The sequence below is a fragment of the Triticum dicoccoides genome, chromosome 4A, assembly GCF_002162155.2.
Source record: "Triticum dicoccoides isolate Atlit2015 ecotype Zavitan chromosome 4A, WEW_v2.0, whole genome shotgun sequence".
Classification (NCBI taxonomy): domain Eukaryota; kingdom Viridiplantae; phylum Streptophyta; class Magnoliopsida; order Poales; family Poaceae; genus Triticum; species Triticum dicoccoides.
This window is the reverse complement of record NC_041386.1, coordinates 544,207,395-544,228,325: the sequence shown is the minus strand read 5'-3', so window position 1 is coordinate 544,228,325 and position 20,931 is coordinate 544,207,395. Positions and strand designations below refer to the sequence as shown.

At 42.5% G+C, this 20,931-nt stretch overlaps 1 protein-coding gene across 1 annotated transcript in view; it reads right to left on the bottom strand.

Annotated features, from left to right (window-relative positions):
• Positions 1 to 20,044, bottom strand: part of LOC119283630 — a 33,990-nt gene extending 13,946 nt beyond the window's left edge. The window contains exon 1 of the mRNA XM_037563097.1: positions 19,784 to 20,044. Coding sequence (XP_037418994.1) covers positions 19,784 to 20,044 — 261 coding nt within the window. The remainder of the gene's footprint in view (positions 1 to 19,783) is intronic.
• Positions 20,045 to 20,931: the final 887 nt, after the last annotated feature.

Here is a 20,931-nt window from a genome sequence, read left to right as displayed (position 1 = left end):
GATTGGTTTGGCAGCCATTTGATTTACTAAGGTAGCTTGTGCATCGGATATTTTTTCCAACAAACTTTCAGCAAAAGCATACTTAGATTGGAGATTGCAAACTTCTCTACTAATATCATCAAGTTGTTTTGTGATAGCATCTAGCACAACAGAGTGCTCCTTAAGTTCTTCAGTAAAATACTTATGATGCTCAAATTGTGTAGTCATATATGAAGGAAATATGCCCTAGAGGCAATAATAAAGTTATTATTTATTTCCTTATATCATGATAAATGTTTATTATTCATGCTAGAATTGTATTAACTGGAAACATAATACATGTGTGAATACATAGACAAACAGAGTGTCACTAGTATGCCTCTACTTGACTAGCTCGTTAATCGAAGATGGTTATGTTTCCTAACCATAAACAAAAGAGTTGTTATTTGATTAATGGGATCACATCATTAGGAGAATGATGTGATTGACATGACCCATTCCATTAGCTTAGCACCTGATCGTTTAGTATGTTGCTATTGCTTTCTTCATGACTTATACATGTTCCTATGACTATGAGATTATGCAACCCCCATTTGCCGGAGGAACACTTTGTGTGCTACCAAACGTCACAACGTAACTGGGTGATTATAAAGGAGCTCTACAGGTGTCTCCAAAGGTACATGTTGGGTTGGCGTATTTCGAGATTAGGATTTGTCACTCCGATTGTCGGATAGGTATCTCTAGGCCCTCTCAGTAATGCACATCACATAAGCCTTGCAAGCATTGCAACTAATGAGTTAGTTGTGAGATGATGTATTACGGAACGAGTAAAGAGACTTGCCGGTAACAAGATTGAACTAGGTATTAAGATACCGACGATCGAATCTCGGGCAAGTAACATACCGATGACAAAGGGAACAACGTATGTTGTTATGCGGTCTGACCGATAAAGATCTTCGTAGAATATGTAGGAGCCAATATGGGCATCCAGGTCCCGCTATTGGTTATTGATCGGAGATGTGTCTCGGTCATGTCTACATTGTTCTCGAACCGTAGGGTCCGCACGCTTAAGGTTTCGATGACAGTTATATTATGAGTTTATGAGTTTTGATGTACCGAAGGAGTTCGGAGTCCCGGATGAGATCGGGTACATGACGAGGAGTCTCGAAATGGTCGAGACGTAAAGATCGATATATTGGACGACTATATTCAGACATCGGAAAGGTTCCGAGTGATTCGGGTATTTTTTGGAGTACCGGAGAGTTACGGGAATTCGCCGGGGAGTATATGGGCCTTATTGGGCCATACGGAAATAGAGGAGAGAGGCCAAAAGGAAGGAGGCCTGCGCCCCCCCCCCTCTGGTCCGAATTGGACAAGGGGCGCAGCCCCCTTTTCCTTCTTCCTCTCCCCCTCTTTCCCCTTCTCCTACTCCAACAAGGAAGGAAGGAGTCCTACTCCCGGTGGGAGTAGGACTCCCCTTGGCGCGCCCCCTCCTAGGCCGGCCGCCCCCCCTTGCTCCTTTATATACGGGGGCAGGGGGGCACCTCTAGACACACAAGTTGATCTCCGTGATCGTTCCTTAGCCGTGTGCGGTGCCCCCCTCCACCATATTCCACCTCGGTCATATTGTAGCGGTGCTTAGGCGAAGCCCTGCGATGGTAGAATATCAAGATCGTTACCACGCCGTTGTGCTGATGGAACTCCTCCCCGACGCTTTGCTGGATCAGAGCCCGGGGATCGTCATCGAGCTGAACGTTTGCCAAGAACTCGGAGGTGCCGGAGTAACGGTGCTTGGATCGGTCGGATCGTGAAGACATACGACTACATCAACCGCGTTGTCACAACGCTTCCGCTGTCGGTCTACAAGGGTACGTAGATCACACTCCCCCCTCTCGTTGCTATGCATCACCATGATCTTGCGTGTGCGTAGGAATTTTTTTGAAATTACTACGTTCCCCAACAATGGCATCCGAGCCTAGGTTTTATGTGTTGATGTTATATGCACGAGTAGAACACAAGTGAGTTGTGGGCGATATAAGTCATACTGCTTACCAGCATGTCATACTTTGGTTCGGCGGTATTGTTGGACGAAGCGTCCCGGACCGACATTACGCGTACGCTTACGCGAGACCGGTTCTCCCGACGTGCTTTGCACAAAGGTGGCTAGCGGGTGACAGTTTCTCCAACTTTAGTTGAACCGAGTGTGGCTACGCCCGGTCCTTGCGAAGGTTAAAATAGCACCAACTTGACAAACTATCGTTGTGGTTTTGATGCGTAGGTAAGATTGGTTCTTGCTTAAGCCCGTAGCAGCCACGTAAAACTTGCAACAACAAAGTAGAGGACGTCTAACTTGTTTTTGCAGGGCATGTTGTGATGTGATATGGTCAAAACATGATACAAAATTTTATTGTATGAGATGATCATGTTTTGTAACCGAGTTATCGGCAACTGGCAGGAGCCATATGGTTGTCGCTTTATTGTATGCAATGCAATCGCGCTGTAATGCTTTACTTTATCACTAAGCGGTAGCAATAGTCGTGGAAGTATAAGATTGGCGAGACGACAACGATGCTACGATGGAGATCAAGGTGTCGCGCCGGTGACGATGGTGATCATGACGGTGCTTTGAAGATGGAGATCACAAGCACAACATGATGATGGCCATATCATATCACTTATATTGATTGCATGTGATGTTTATCTTTTATACATCTTATCTTGCTTTGATTAACGGTAGCATTTTAACATGATCTCTCACTAATTATCAAGAAGTGTTCTCCCTGAGTATGCACCGTTGCGAAAGTTCTTCGTGCTGAGACACCACGTGATGATCGGGTGTGATAGGCTCTACGTTCAAATACAACGGGTGTAAAACAATTGCACACGCGGAATACTCAGGTTATACTTGACGAGCCAAGCATATACAGATATGGCCTCGGAACACGGAGATCGAAAGGTCGAGCGTGAATCATATAGTAGATATGATCAACATAGTGATGTTCACCATTGAAACTACTCCATCTCATGTGATGATCGGACATGGTTTAGTTGATTTGGATCACGTGATCACTTAGAGGATTAGAGGGATGTCTATCTAAGTGGGAGTTCTTAAGTAATATGATTAATTGAACTTAAATTTATCATGAACTTAGTCCTAGTAGTATTTTGCAAATTATGTTGTAGATTAATAGCTCGCGTTGTTGCTTCCCTGTGTTTATTTTGATATGTTCCTAGAGAAAATTGTGTTGAAAGATGTTAGTAGCAATGATACGGATTGGATCCGTGATCTGAGGTTTATCCTCATTGCTGCACAGAAAAATTATGTCCTTGATGCACCGCTAGGTGACGGACCTATTGCAGGAGCAGATGCAGACGTTATGAACGTTTGGCTAGCTCAATATGATGACTACTTGATAGTTTAGTGCACCATGCTTAATGTCTTAGAATCAGGACTTCAAAGACGTTTTGAACGTCATGGAGCATATGAGATGTTCCAGGAGTTGAAGTTAATATTTCAAGCAAATACCCGAGTTGAGAGATATGAAGTCTCCAACAAGTTCTATAGCTAAAACATGGAGGAGAATCGCTCAACTAGTGAGCATGTGCCCAGATTGTCTGAGTACTACAATTGCTTGAATCAAGTGGGAGTTAATCTTCTAGATAAGATAGTGATTGACAGAATTCTCTAGTCACCATCACCAAGTTAGTAGAACTTCGTGATGAACTATGATATGCAAGGGATAACGGAAACGATTCCCAAGCTCTTCGTAATGCGGAAATTGAAGAAGGTAGAAATCGAGAAAAACATCAAGTGTTGATGGTAGACAAGACCAGTAGTTTCAAGAAAAGGGCAGAGGGAAGAAGGGGAACTTCAAGAAGAACAGCAAGCAAGTTGCTGCTCAAGTGAAGAAGCCCAAGTCTGGTCCTAAGCCTGAGACTAAGTGCTTCTACTGCAGAGGGACTGGTCACTGGAAGCGGAACTACCCCAAGTGATTGGCGGATAAGAAGGATGGCAAAGTGAACATAAGTATATTTGATATACATGTTATTGATGTGTACTTTACTAGTGTTTATAGCAACCCCTCAGTATTTGATACTAGTTCAGTTGCTAAGATTAGTAACTCGAAACGGGAGTTGCAGAATAAACAGAGACTAGTTAATGGTGAAGTGACGATGTGTGTTGGAAGTGGTTCCAAGATTGATATGATCATCATCGCACACTCCCTATACTTTCGGGATTAGTGTTGAACCTGAATAAGTGTTATTTGGTGTTTGCGTTGAGCATGAATATGATTTGATCATGTTTATTGTAATACGGTTATTCATTTAAGTAAGAGAATGAATTGTTGTTCTGTTTACATGAATAAAACCTTATATGATTACACACCCAATGAAAATAGTTCATTGGATCTCGATCGTAGTGATACACATAATCATAAATTTGAAACCAAAAGATGCAAAGTTAATAATGATAGTGCAACTTATTTGTAGCACTGCCGTTTAGGTCATATTGGTGTAAAGCGCATGAAGAAACTCCATGCTGATGGGATTTTGGAATCACTTGATGCTTGCGAACCATGCCTCATGGGCAAGATGACTAAGACTCCGTTCTCCGGAGTGAGCAACTGACTTATTAGAAATAATACATACTGATGTATGCGGTCCGATGAGTGTTAAGGCTCACGGCAAGTATCGTTATTTTCTGAACTTCACAGATGATTTGAGCAAATATGGGTATATCTACTTGATGAAACATAAGTCTGAAACATTTGAAAAGTTCAAAGAATTTCAGAGTGAAGTGGAAAAACATCGTGACAAGAAAATAAAGTTTCTACGATCTAATCGCGGAGACAAATATTTGAGTTACGAGTTTGGTCTTCAATTAAAACAATGTGGAATAGTTTCACAAACTCATGCCACATGGAACACCACAGCATAATGGTGTGTCCGAACGTCATAACCGTACTTTATTGGATATAGTGCAATCTATGATGTCTCTTACTGATCTACCACTATCATTTTGGGGTTATGCATTAGAGACAGCTGCATTCATGTTAAAAGGGCACCATCTAAATCTGTTGAGACGACACCGTATGAACTGTGGTTTGGCAAGAAACCAAAGTTGTCATTTCTTAAAGTTTGGGGTTGCAATGCTTATGTGAAAAAGTTTCATCCTGATAAGCTCAAACCCAAATCGAAAAAGTGTGTCTTCATAGGATACCCAAAAAGTTACTGTTGGGTACACCTTCTATCAAAGATCCAAAGGCAAGACATTCATTGCTAAGAATGGATCATTTCTAGAGAAGGAGGTTCTCTCGAAAGAAGTGAGTGGGAGGAAAGTAGAACTTGATAAGGTAATTGTACCTTCTCCCTTATTGGAAAGTAGTTCATCACAAAAATCTGTTCCTGTGACTACTACACCAATTAGTGAGGGAGCTAATGATGATGATCATGTAACTTCAGATCAAGTTACTACCGAATCTCGTAGGTAAACCAGAGTGAGATCCGCACCAGAGTGGTACAGTAATCCTGTTCTGGAGGTCATGCTACTTGACCATGACGAACCTATGAACCATGAAGAAGCGATGGTGAGCCCAGATTCCGCAAAATGGCTTGAGGCCATGAAATCTGAGATGGGATCCATGTATGAGAACAAAGTATGGACTTTGGTTGACTTGCCCGATGATCGGCAAGCCATTGATAAAAAATGGATCTTCAAGAGGAAGACGGACACTAATAGTAGTGTTACTATCTACAAAGCTAGAATTGTCGCAAAAGTTTTCGACAAGTTCAAGGTGTTGACTACGATGAGAGTTTCTCACTCGTATCTATGCTTAAGTCTGTCCAAATCATGTTAGCAATTGCCGCATTTTATGAAATTTGGCAAATGGATAAACAAAATTGCATTCCATAATAGATTTATTAAAGAGGAGTTGTATATGATACAACCAGAAGGTTTTGTCAATCCTAAAGGTGCTAACAAAATATGCAAGCTCCAGCGATCCATCTATGGACTGGTGCAAGCATCTCGGAGTTGGAATATACGCTTTGATAAGTTGATCAAAGCATATAGTTTTATACAGACTTGCGATGAAGCCTGTATTTACAAGAAAGTGAGTGGGAGCACTACAACATTTCTGATAAGTATATGTGAATGACATATTGTTGATCGGAAATAATGTAGAATTATTCTGCAAAGCATAAAGGAGTGTTTGAAAGGAATTTTCCAAAGAAAGACCTCGGTGAAGCTGCTGACATATTGAACATCAAGATCTATAGAGATAGATCAAGACGCTTGATAAGTTTTTTTTCAATGAGTACATACCTTGACAAGATTTTGAAGTAGTTCAAAATAGAATAGTCAAAGAAAGAGTTCTTGTCTGTGTTACAAGGTGTGAAATTGAATAAGACTCAAAACCCGACCACGACAGAAGATAGAAAGAGAATGAAAGTCATTCCCTATGCCTCAGCCATAGGTTCTATAAAGTATGCCATGCTATGTACCAGATCTATTATATACCCTACATTGATTTTGGCAAGGTAGTACAATAGTGATCTAGGAGTAGATCACTGGATAGCGGTCAAAATTATCCTTAGTGGAATAAGGATATGTTTCTTGATTATGGAGGTGACAAAAAGGTTCGTCGTAAAGGGTTAAGTCGATGCAAGTTTTGACACTAATCCAGATGACTCTAAGTCTCAGTCTGGATACATATTGAAAGTGGGAACAATTAGCTAGAGTAGCTCTGAGCAGAGCATTGTTGACATAGAAATTTGCAAAATACATACGGATCTGAATGTGGCAGACCCGTTGACTAAACTTCTCTCACAAGCAAAACATGATTACTTTTTGGGTCTTAATCACATAGCGATGTGAACTAGATTATTGAATCTAGTAAACCCTTTGGGTGTTAGTCACATGGAGATGTGAACCAATCACATAAAGATGTGAACTATTGATGTTAAATCACATGGCGATGTGATCTAGATTATTGACTCTAGTGCAAGTGGGAGACTGAAGGAAATATGCCCTAGAGGCAATAATAAAGTTATTATTTATTTCCTTATATCATGATAAATGTTTATTATTCATGCTAGAATTGTATTAACCGGAAACATAATACATGTGTGAATACATAGACAAAAAGAGTGTCACTAGTATGCCTCTACTTGACTAGCTCGTTAATCGAAGATGGTTATCTTTCCTAACCATAAACAAAAGAGTTGTTATTTGATTAACGGGATCACATCATTAGGAGAATGATGTGATTGACATGACTCATTCCATTAGCTTAGCACCCGATCGTTTAGTATGTTGCTATTGCTTTCTTCATGACTTATACATGTTCCTATGACTATGAGATTATGCAACTCCCGTTTGCTGGAGGAACACTTTGTGTGCTACCAAACGTCACAACGTAACTGGGTGATTATAAAGGAGCTCTACAGGTGTCTCCAAAGGTACATGTTGGGTTGGCGTATTTCGAGATTAGGATTTGTCACTCCGATTGTCGGAGAGGTATCTCTGGGCCCTCTCGGTAATGCACATCACATAAGCCTTGCAAGCATTGCAACTAATGAGTTAGTTGTGAGATGATGTATTACGGAACGAGTAAAGAGACTTGCCGGTAACAAGATTGAACTAGGTATTAAGATACCGACGATCGAATCTCGGGCAAGTAACATACCGATGACAAAGGGAACAACGTATGTTGTTATGCGGTCTGACTGATAAAGATCTTTGTAGAATATGTAGGAGACAATATGGGCATCCAGGTCCCGCTATTGGTTATTGACCGGAGACGTGTCTCGGTCATGTCTACATTGTTCTCGAACCGTAGGGTCCGCACGCTTAAGGTTTCGATGACAGTTATATTATGAGTTTATGAGTTTTGATGTACCGAAGGAGTTCGGAGTCCCAGATGAGATCGGGGACATGACGAGGAGTCTCAAAATGGTCGAGACGTAAAGATCGATATATTGGACGACTATATTCGGACATCGGAAAGGTTCCGAGTGATTCGGGTATTTTTCGGAGTACCGGAGAGTTACGGGAATTCGCCAGGAAGTATATGGGCCTTATTGGGCCATACGGGAATAGAGGAGAGAGGCCAAAAGGAAGGAGGCCTGCGCCCCCCCCCCCCTGGTCCGAATTGGACAAGGGGCGCAGCCCCCTTTTCCTTCTTCCTCTCCCCCTCTTTCCCCTTCTCCTACTCCAACAAGGAAGGAAGGAGTCCTACTCCCGGTGGGAGTAGGACTCCCCTTGGCGCGCCCCCTCCTAGGCCGACCGCCCCCTCCCCCTTTCTCCTTTATATACGGGGGCAGGGGGGCACCTCTAGACACTCAAGTTGATCTTCGTGATCGTTCCTTAGCCGTGTGCGGTGCCCCCCTCCACCATATTCCACCTTGGTCATATTGTAGCGGTGCTTAGGCGAAGCCCTGCGACGGTAGAACATCAAGAACGTCACCACGCCGTCGTGCTGACGGAACTCCTCCCCGACGCTTTGCTGGATCGGAGCCCGGGGATCGTCATCGAGCTGAACGTGTGCCAAGAACTCGGAGGTGCCGGAGTAACGATGCTTGGATCGGTCGGATCGTGAAGACGTACGACTACATCAACCGCGTTGTCACACCGCTTCCGCTATCGGTCTACAAGGGTACGTAGATCACACTCTCCCCTCTTGTTGCTATGCATCACCATGATCTTGCGTGTGCGTAGGAAATTTTTTAAAATTACTACGTTCCCCAACAATATATTCCTTGGTACTTTTCTCAATTTCAAGAAAAATATTTGGGTGGAACATCATAATATTTTCTTTGAGGCATCATGACTACACAAACAAGAAAGCACACAAAAATAGATCCGACAAGAAAACAGCGAACGGAAAAGGAGAGGCGAATAAAATGGCAAATTTTTGTGAAGTGGTGGAGAGGCAAACGAGAGGCAAATGGCAACTAATGTAAATTGTGAGGAGATGAGATTTGTGATTAGGAACCTGGTTATGATGAAGATCCTCCCCGGCAACAGTGCCAGAAGGCACGTTGACGGGAGACTATCTTGACTTGATCCTCCCCGGCAACGGCGCCAGAAATTCTCCTTGATGGCAGCTGGCACTACATCGGTGTTTCCCAGGAGAGGAAGGGATGATGTAGCACAGCGACGGTAGAGTATTTCCCTCAGTTATGAAACCAAGGTATTGAACCCGTAGGAGAACCAAGCAACAAAATGTAAACAACCCATGCACACAAATAACAACACCTCGCAATCCGACATGTTAAAGGGGCTGTCAATCCCTTTCGGGTAACGGCACCAGAAATTGATGTGTGGCGGGAGAAAGTTGTAATAGATTGAAATAATAGATCACAAATAAAATAAAGTGCAGCAAAGTATTTTTGTATTTTTGTTTTAATAGATCTGAAAATAAAAGCAAGGAAAAAGTAGATTGCAAAGGCAAATATATGAGAAATAAGACCCGGGGGCCGTAGATTTCACTAGTGGCTTCTCTCGAGAAAAATAGCAAACGGCGTGTAAACAAATTACTGTTGGGCAATTGATAGAACTTCTAATAATTATGAAGATATCCAGGCAATGATCATTACATAGGCATCAGTCCAAGATTAGTAGACCGACTCCTGCCTGCATCTACTACTATTACTCCACACATCGACCGCTATCCAGCATGCATCTACTGTATTAAGTTCATGGAAAAATGGAGTAATGCAATAAGAACGATGACATGATGTAGACAAGATCCGTTTATCTATATGGCGGTAGATATAGATATTGTATTTTTATCCTTAGTGGCAACGATACATACATGTCGGTTCCCTTTCTATCACTGGGATCAAGCACTATAAGATCGAACCCACTATCAGGCACCTCTTCCCATTGTAAGATAAATAGATCGAGTTGGCCAGACAAAACCCAAATATCGAAGAAGAAATACGAGGCTATAAGACATCATGCATAAAAGAGATCAAAGAAACTCAAATACTTTCATGGATATAAAAACATAGATCTGATCATAAACTCGAAATTCATCGATACCAACAAACACACCACAAAAGAGTTACATCATATGGATCTCCAAGAGACCATTGTATTGAGAATCAAGAGAGAGATGAAGCCATCTAGCTACTAACTACGGACCCTCCATAATAATTTCAGTATTAGGATCTGGAATTATCTGCAGATTGATTGGTCTGCGGGCACCTCCATGCTTGATTTGGTTACTCAGGCAAGGAGAAGTTTTGATAAGCCTTTCTTCACCGAATGGTGTTCATTGCCTGCTGGAATATCTGGATCATCAGAAATGCCAAAGTGTTCAGAAGTGAGAGGGCAAGTTTCAATAAATGAAGAAGTGATTTTAGGCATGATATTAGTCTAATGCAGCACAGAATCAAATCTGCTTACAAGGATGACTTGCTGAAATTGATCTCTTTCCTCCCCCCTTAAGTTTGTTTTTGTAAACTTTTCTTCCTTTCTTGTATTCTGGTTACTTCTTGTAATCATACTGTTGTAATTGTTTTTCATTCTTAATAAAATTTTGTTCTGTTGTGGGGGTTTTACCCCACAGTTCCCAGTCGAAAAAAAACTACGGACCCGAAGGTCTGCAAATAACTACTCACGCATCATCACGGAGGCACCAATGCAAGTGGTGAACCCCTCCATGATGGTGTTTAGATTGGATCTGGTGATTCTGGACTCTGCGGCGGCTGTATGAATATTTCATTGACTCCTCTAGGGTTTTGGGAATATTTGGGCATTTATAGAGCAAAGAGGCGGTCCGGGGGGCACCCGAGGTGGGCACAACCCATCGGGGCGCGCCAGGGCCTCCTGGAGCGCCCTGGTGGGTTGTGCCCCCCTCACTGAAGGAAATATGCCCTAGGGGCAATAACAAAGTTATTATTTATTTCCTTATGTCATGATAAATGTTTATTATTCATGCTAGAATTGTATTAACCAGAAACATAATACATGTGTGAATACATAGACAAACAGAGTGTCACTAGTATGCCTCTACTTGACTAGCTCATTGATCAAAGATGGTTATGTTTCCTAACCATAGACATGAGTTGTCATTTGATTAACGGGATCACATCATTAGGAGAATGATGTGATTGACTTGACCCATTCCGTTAGCTTAGCACTTGATCGTTTAGTTTGTTGCTATTGCTTTCTTCATGGCTTATACATGTTCCTATGACTATGAGATTATGCAACTCCCATTTACCGGAGGAACACTTTGTGTGCCACCAAATGTCACAACGTAACTGGGTGATTATAAAGGTGCTCTACAGGTGTCTCTGAAGGTACTTGTTGGGTTGGCGTATTTCAAGATTAGGATTTGTCACTCCGATTGTCGGAGAGGTATCTCTGTGCCCACTCGGTAATGCACATCACTAAAAGCCTTGCAAGCATTGCAACTAATGAGTTAGTTGCGGGATGATGTATTTCGGAACGAGTAAAGAGACTTGCCGGTAATGAGATTGAACTAGGTATTGAGATACCGACGATCAAATCTCGGGCAAGTAACATACCGATGACAAAGGGAACAATGTATGTTGTTATGCGGTTTGACCGATAAAGATCTTCGTAGAATATGTGGGATCTAATATGAGCATCCAGGTTCCGCTATTGGTTATTGACCGGAAACATGTCTCGGTCATGTCTACATTGTTCTCGAACCCGTAGGGTCCGCACGCTTAAAGTTCGATGACGGTTATATTATGAGTTTATGTGTTTTGCTTTACCGAAGGTAGTTCGGAGTCCCGGATGAGATCGGGGACATGACGAGGAGTCTCGAAATGGTCGAGACGTAAAGATCGATATATTGGACGACTATATTCGGACATCAGAAAGGTTCCAAGTGATTCGGGTATTTTTCGGAGTATCGGAGAGTTACGGGAATTCGCCGGGGAGTATATGGGCCTTATTGGGCTTTAGAGGAAAGAGAGAGGAGAGGCCGCGCACCCCCCAATGCTTAGTCTGAATTGGACTAGGGGGAGGGGCTGCGCCCCCTCCTTCCTTCTGTCCCTCTTCCCTTTCCTTGACTCCTACTCCTACTACTTGGAAGGGGAGTAATCCTACTCCCGGTGGGAGTAGGACTCCTCCAGGGCGCGCCATAGGGGCCGGCCCTCTCCCCCCCTCCACTCCTTTATATACGTGGCCAGGGGGCACCCCATAGACACAACAATTGATCATTGATCTTTTAGCCATGTGTTGTGCCCCCTCCACCACAATCCACCTCGGTCATATCGTAGCAGTGCTTAGGCGAAGCCCTGCGTCGGTACTATCATCATCACCGTCATCAAGCCATCATGCTGACAAAACTCTCCCTCGAAGCTCTGCTGGATCGGAGTTCGTGGGACGTCATCGAGTTGAACGTGTACTCAACTCAGAGGTTTCGTGCATTCGGTACTTAGATCGGTCGGATCGTGAAGACGTATGACTACATCAACCGCGTTGTGCTAACGCTTCCACTTTCAGTCTACGAGGGTACGTGGACACACTCTCCCCTCTCATTGCTATGCATCACCATGATCTTGCGTGTGCGTAGGATTTTTTAAATTACTACGTTCCCCAACAGTGGCATCCAAGCCAGGTTTTATGCGTTGATGTAATATGCACGAGTAGAATACAAGTGAGTTGTGGGCGATATAAGTCATACTGCTTATCAGCATATCACACTTTGTTTCGGCGGTATTGTTGGATGAAGTGGCCTGGACCGACATTACGCGTACGCTTACGCGAGACTGATTTTACCGCCGAGCTATGCACACAGGTGACTAGCGGGTGTCAGTTTCTCCAATTTTAGTTGAACCGAGTGTGGCTACGCCCGGTCCTTGAGAAGGTTAAAACAACACTAACTTGACAAACTATCGTTGTGGTTTTGATGCGTAGGTAAGAACGGTTCTTGCTCAGCCCGTAGCAGCCACGTAAAACTTGCAACAACAAAGGAGAGGACGTCTAACTTATTTTTGCAGGGCATGTTGTGATGTGATATGGTCAAGACGTGATGAGATATAAGTTGTTGTATAAGATGATCATGTTTTGTTGAAGTTATCGGCAACTGGCAGAAGCCTTATGGTTGTCTCTTTATTGCATAAGATGCAAGCGCCAAATAATTGCTTTACTTTATCGCTATGCATAGCAATAGTTGCAAGAGCAATAGTTGGCGAGACGACCATGTGACGACACATTGATATAGATCAAGATGATGGAGATCATGGTGTCATGCCGGTGACGATGGAAATCATGATGATGCTTTGGAGATAGAGATCAAAGGCACAAGATGATGATGGCCATATCATGTCACATATTTTGATTGCATGTGATGTTTATCTTTTATACATCTTATTTTGCTTAGTTCAATGGTAGCTTTATAAGATGATCTCTCACTAATTATCAAGGTACAAGTGTTCTCCCTGAGTATGCACCATTGCGAAAGTTCTTCATGTTGAGACACCACGTGATGATCGGGTGTGATAGGCTCTACGTTCAAATACAACTAGTGAAAAATAGTTGTACACGCGGAATACTCGGGCTAAACTTGATGAGCTTAGCATATAACAGATATGGCCTCGGAACACTGAGACCAAAAGGTCGAGCGTGAATCATATAGTAGATATGATCAACATAGTGATGTTCACCATTGAAACTACTCCATCTCACGTGATGATCGGACATGGTTTAGTTGATATGGATCAGGTGATCACTTAGAGGATTAGAGGGATGTCTATCTAAGTGGGAGTTCTTAAGTAATATGATTAATTGAACTTAAATTTATCATGAACTTAGTCCTGGTAGTATTAGCATATCTATGTTGCAGATCAATAGCTCGCGTTTAGCTCCCCGATTTTTTTTGATATGTTCCTAGAGAAAACTAAGTTGAAAGATGTTAGTAGCAATGATGCGGATTGGATCTGTGATCTGAGGTTTATCCTCATTGCTGCACAGAAGAATTATGTCCTTGATGCACCGCTAGGTGACAAACCTATTGCAGGAGCAGATGCAGATGTTACGAACGTTTGGCTAGCTTAATATGATGACTACTTGATAGTTTAGTGCACCATGCTTAAACGGCTTAGAATTGGGACTTCAAAGACATTTTGAACGTCATGGACCATATGAGATGTTCCAGGAGTTGAAGTTAATATTTCAAGCAAATACCCGAGTTGAGAGATATGAAGTCTCCAACAAGTTCTATAGCTAAAAGATGGAGGAGAATAGCTCAAGCAGTGAGCATGTGCTCAGATTGTCTGGGTACTACAATCACTTGAATCAAGTGGGAGTTAATCTTCCAGATAAAATAGTGATTGACAAAATTCTCTAGTCACCATCACCAAGTTAGTAGAACTTCGTGATGAACTATAATATGCAAGGGATAACGAAAATGATTCCCAAGCTCTTCGTGATGCTGAAATCGACGAAGATAAAAATCAAGAAAAGCATCAAGTATTGATGGTAAACAAAACCACTAGTTTCAAGTAAAGGGACAAAGGGAAGAAAGGGGTACTTCAAGAAGAACGGCAAGCAAGTTGCTGCTCAAGTGAAAAAACTCAAGTCTGGACCTAAGCCTGAAACTGAGTGCTTCTACTGCAAACAGACTGGTCACTGGAAACGGAACTACCCCAAGTAATTGGCGGATAATAAGGATGGCAAAGTGAACATATGTATATTTGATATACATGTTATTGATGTGTACTTTACTAGTGTTTATAGCAACCCCTCAGTATTTGATACTAATTCAGTTGCTAAGAATAGTAACTCGAAACGGGGGTTGCTGAATGAATAAAGACTAGTTAAGGGTGAAGTGACGATGTGTATTGGAAATGGTTCCAAGATTGATATGATCATCATCGCACACTCCCTATACTTTCGGGATTAGTGTTAAACCAAAAATAAATGTTATTTAGTGTTTGCGTTGAGCATGAATATGATTGGATCATGTTTATTGCAATACGGTTATTCATGTAAGTTAGAGAATAATTGTTGTTCTGTTTACATGAATAAAATCTTCTATGGTCATACACCCAATGAAAATGGTTTGTTGGATCTCGATCGTGGTGATACACATTTTCATAATATTGAAGCCGAAAGATGCAAAGTTAATAATGATAGTGCAACTTATTTGTGGCACTGCCGTTTAGGTCATATTGGTGTAAGCGCATGAAGAAAATCCATGCTGATGGGCTTTTGGAATCACTTGATTATGAATTAGTTGATGCTTGTGAACCATGTCTCATGGGCAAGATGACTAAGACTCCGTTCTTCGGAACAATGGAGCGAGCAACAGATTTGTTGGAAATCATACATACCGATGTATGTGGTCCGATGAATATTGAGGCTCGCGGCAGGTATCATTATTTTCTGATCTTCACAGATGATTTGAGCAGATATGAGTATATCTACTTGATGAAACACAAGTCTGAAAACATTTGAAAAGTTCAAAGAATTTTAGAGTGAAGTGGAGAATCATCGTAACAAAAATAAAAGTTTCTACGATATGATCGCAGAAGTAAAATATTTGAGTTACGAGTTTGGCATTCAGTTAAAACTATGTGAAATAGTTTCACTACTCACCTGGAACACCATAGTGTAATGGTGTGTCCGAACATCGTAATCGTACTTTATTAGATATGGTGCGATCTATGATGTCTCTTACCGATTTACCACTAACATTTTGGGGTTATGCATTAGAGACAGCTACATTCACGTTAAATAGGGCACCATCTAAATCCGTTGAGACGACACCGTATGAACTATGGTTTGGCAAGAAACCCTAAGATGTCGTTTCTTAAAGTTTGAGGTTGCAATGCTTATGTGAAAAAAATTCAACCTGATAAACTCAAACCCAAATCGGAGAAGTGCGTCTTCATAGGATACCCAAAAGAAAATGTTGGGTACACCTTCTATCACAGATCCGAAGGCAAGATATTCATTGCTGAGAATGGATCCTTTCTAGAGAAGGAGTTTCTCTCAAAAGAAGTGAGTGGGAGGAAAGTAGAACTTAATGAGGTAACTGAACCTGCTCCCTTATTGAAAAGTAGTTCATCACAGAAATCTGTTCCTGTGATTACTACACCAATTAGTGAGGAAGCTAATGATGATGATCATGTAACTTCAGATCAAGTTACTACCGAACCTCGTAGGTAAAACAGAGTGAGATCCGCACCAGAGTGGTACGGTAATCCTGTTCTGGAGGTCATGTTACTTGACCATGACGACCCTACGAACTATGAGGAAGCGATGATGAGCCCAGATTCCGCGAAATGGCTTGAGGCCATGAAATCTGAGATGAGATCCATGTATAAGAACAAAGTATGGACTTTGATTGACTTGCCCAAAGATCGGCGAGCCATTGAGATTAAATGGATCTTCAAGAGGAAGACGAACGCTGATAGTAGTGTTACTATCTACAAAGCTAGAATTGTCGCAGAAGGTTTTTGACAAGTTCAAGGTGTTGACTACGATGAGAGTTTCTCACTCGTATCTACGCTTAAGTTTGTCTGAATCATGTTAGCAATTGCCACATTTTATGAAATCTGGCAAATGGATAAACAAAACTACATTCCTTAATGGATTTATTAAAGAAGAGTTGTATATGATGCAACAAGAAAGTTTTGTCAATCCTAAAGGTGCTAACAAAATATGCAAGCTCCAGCGATCCATTTATGGACTGGTGCAATCATCTCGGAGTTGGAATATACGCTTTGATAAGTTTATCAAAGCATATAGTTTTATACAGACTTGCGGTGAAGCCTGTATTTACAAAAAAGTGAGTGGGAGCACTTCAACATTTCTGATAAGTATATGTGAATGCCATATTGTTGATTGGAGATAATGTAGAATTATTCTGCAAAGCATAAAGGAGTGTTTGAAAGGAGTTTTTCAAAGAAAGACCTCGGTGAAGCTGCTTACATATTGAGCATCAAGATCTATAGAGATAGATCAAGACGCTTGATAAGTTTTTCAATGAGTCCATACCTTGACAAGATTTTGAAGTAGTTCAAAATGGAACAGTCAAAGAAAGAGTTCCTGACTGTGTTACAAGGTGTGAAACTGAGTAAGACTCAAAGCCTGACCACGGCAGAAGATAGAAAGAGAATGAAAGTCATTCCCTATGCCTTGGCTATAGGTTCTATAAAATATGTCATGCTGTGTACCAGATCTATTGTATACCCTACACTGATTTTGGCAAGGGAGTACAATAGTGATCTATGAGTAGATCACTGGACAGCGGTCAAAATTATCCTTAGTGGAATAAGGATATGTTTCTCGATTATGGAGGTGACAAAAAAAAGGTTCGTCGTAAAGGGTTACGTCGACGCAAATTTTGACACTGATCCAGATGACTCTAAATCTCAATCTGGATACATATTGAAAGTGGGAGCAATTAGCTAGAGTAGCTCCGTGCAGAGCATTGTTGACATAGAAATTTGCAAAATACTTACGGATCTGAATGTGGCAGACCCATTGACTAAACTTCTCTCACAAGCAAAACATGATCACACCTTAGTACTCTTTGGGTGTTAATCACATAGCGATGTGAACTAGATTATTGACTCTAGTAAACCCTTTGGGTGTTGGTCACATGCCAATGTGAACTATGGGTGTTAACCACATGGTGATGTGAACTAGATTATTGACTCTAGTGCAAGTGGGAGACTGAAGGAAATATGCCCTAGAGGCAATAATAAAGTTATTATTTATTTCCTTATATCATGCTAAATATTTATTATTCATGCTAGAATTGTATTAACCGGAAACATAATACATGTGTGAATACATAGACAAACAGAGTGTCACTAGTATGCCTCTACTTGACTAGCTCGTTGATCAAAGATGGTTATGTTTCCTAACCATAGACATGAGTTGTCATTTGATTAACGGGATCACATCATTAGGAGAATGATGTGATTGACTTGACCCATTCCGTTAGCTTAGCACTTGATCGTTTAGTTTGTTGCTATTGCTTTCTTCATGACTTATACATGTTCCTATGACTATGAGATTATGCAACTCCCGTTTACCGGAGGAACACTTTGTGTGCCACCAAACGTCACAACGTAACTGGGTGATTATAAAGGTGCTCTACAGGTGTCTCCGAAGGTACTTATTGGGTTGGCGTATTTCGAGATTAGGATTTGTCACTCCGATTGTCGGAGAGGTATCTCTGGGCCCACTCGGTAATGCACATCACTATAAGCCTTGCAAGCATTGCAACTAATGAGTTAGTTGCGGGATGATGTATTACAGAACGAGTAAAGAGACTTGCCGGTAACGAGATTGAACTAGGTATTGAGATACCGATGATCGAATCTTGGGCAAGTAACATACCGATGACAAAGGGAACAACGTATGTTGTTATGCGGTTTGACCGATAAAGATCTTCGTAGAATATGTGGGAGCCAATATGAGCATCCAGGTTCCGCTATTGGTTATTGACCGGAAACGTGTCTCGATCATGTCTACATTGTTCTCGGACCCGTAGGGTCCGCACGCTTAAAGTTCGATGACGGTTATATTATGAATTTATGTGTTTTGATGTACCGAAGGTAGTTCGGAGTCCCGGATGAGATCGGGGACATGACGGGGAGTCTCTAAATGGTCGAGACATAAAGATCGATATATTGGACGACTATATTCGGACATCGGAAAGGTTCCGAGTGATTCGGGTATTTTTCGGAGTACCAGAGAGTTACGGGAATTCGCGGGGGAGTATACGGGCCTTATTGGACTTTAGAGGAAAGAGAGAGGAGAGGTTGCACGCCCCCCAATGCCTAGTCCGAATTGGACTAGGGGGGGGGGCTGCGCCCCCTCCTTCCTTCTCTTCCCTCTTCCCTTTCCTTGACTCCTACTCCTGGGAGTAGGACTCCTCCAGGGCGCGCCATAGGGGCCCACCCTCTCCCCCTCCTCAGTCCTTTATATACGTGGCCAGGGGCCACCCCATAGACACACTAATTGATCATTGATCTTTTAGCCGTGTGCGGGGCCCCCTCCACCACAATCCACCCCGGTCATATCGTAGCAGTGCTTAGGCGAAGCCCTGCGTCGGTAGCATCATCATCACCATCATAAAGCCGTCGTGCTGACGGAACTCTCCCTCGAAGCTCTGCTGGATCGGAGTTCGTGGGACGTCATCGAGCTGAATGTGTGCTGAACTCGGAGATGCCGTGTGTTCGGTACTTGGATCGGTCGGATCGTGAAGACGTACGACTACATCAACCGCATTGTGCTAACGCTTCCGCTTTCGGTCTACGAGGGTACGTGGACACACTCTCCCCTCTCGTTGCTATGCATCACCATGATCTTGCGTGTGCGTAGGATTTTTTTTAAATTACTACGCTCCCCAACACTTAGGGCACCTCCAGGTGCAACCAGGGCCCATCTGCTTCCTTTTGGCCCATAAAAAATCATCATAAAGTTTCGAGCCATTTGGACTTCGTTTGATATTGGTTTTCTGTGATATAAAAAACATGGAAAAACAGGAACTGGCACCGGGCACTATGTCAATAGGTTAGTATCAAAAATGATATAAAATGACTATAAAGTAATTATAAAACATCCAAGATTGATAATAAAACAGCATGAAACAATAAAAAATTATAGATACATTGGAGACGTATCACTTCCCATCACAAAGCCTCTTGAATAAAGGAGACTGTTGGAGCACATTGATGTCATTGCATGAACTAGGTGTGCCAAAGAAAACATGCCAAATTCAGAAGTCCTTCGACGCCACTAATTCAAGTATGATGGTGGCTTCTTTGACGTGACCTTGGTACTGCCCACGCAAACCTTTTGGGCAGTTGTTTTACTGCAGTGCATGCAATCAACTGAACCTAACATATCTGGAAATCCTCTTGCTTCTCCAATTGCCAACAATTTTTCTGTGTCCTCCACAGTTGGCTCTCTCAGGTACTCTGCTCCGAACACCTTGACCACAGTGCGTGCAAATTGCATCGTGGTCGTTAGGACCGTGCTCTCTGCCATCCTGATTTCTATATCAATTGACCTGCGGCCTTCCCATAAGCAAGCATCCTGAGAGCAGCAGTGCATTTCTGCGGATGAGAGAAATAAACTTGTCCACAACAATCCTTCCTCGCCTTGAAGTTGTCATCAGTCTCCTCTACAACAGCCACTATACGCAAGAACAAATTTCTGCCCATTTGGTAGCAACTTCGAAAGAAACTTCCAGGGGAAATTGGGTCCGCCGTGAAGCAGTCCAAGTACAGAAGCCCTGCACCGGCAATCCTATCACGAGGAATAACTCTTCGGCCCTTTAAGGAACCCTTGAAGTTCAGAACGTGCCCTCCTTCCTTCTCTAACTCCTCTTGGTTGCTCATCATCATCATGATTTCGGCATCCTCATCGTCCGAATCTGAGGAGCGATGAATTCACTGAATATGAATCCGTCAAGGTGAGAGTTTTCATAGCCATCATTCCACGATGAATCCTTTGGTGACCTACAAATAATAACCAGAATAGTAAAAAAAATCGGGCTCCGACATTTCATCAAACATATATAGCGCGAGATGTATATATGTAGGAGTTGTTGTACCGGGGCGGCGTCCGGTGGTGGGGAACAATGGTCGGCTGCGGTGTGGATTGCGACCTCCGGTGGCGAAGCCCTGGGTTGGGGATGAGGTGGAGCCAGCGGCGATGGCGAAACACCGATGACGGCTATGCGGACGGGGACTAACAACAAAGAAGAGGAGAAGACTGGTCGGGCAAGGAGGGGGTGGGGGCGCGGATATGAGCGAATTGGCGTGGGACGCAGCGGTCAGTCCGTGTCTTGGCGTCCCATGTTAGCCCTAGATATATGCCAAGTATGAGAAGTGTTGGTCAGTCCGAACGTTTGAGCCGGATATAAGAGCCTGATTGTGTGACATTTTCTTCGTATGGATACTGACCGGGCACTAACAACAGAGAAGAGGAGAAGACTG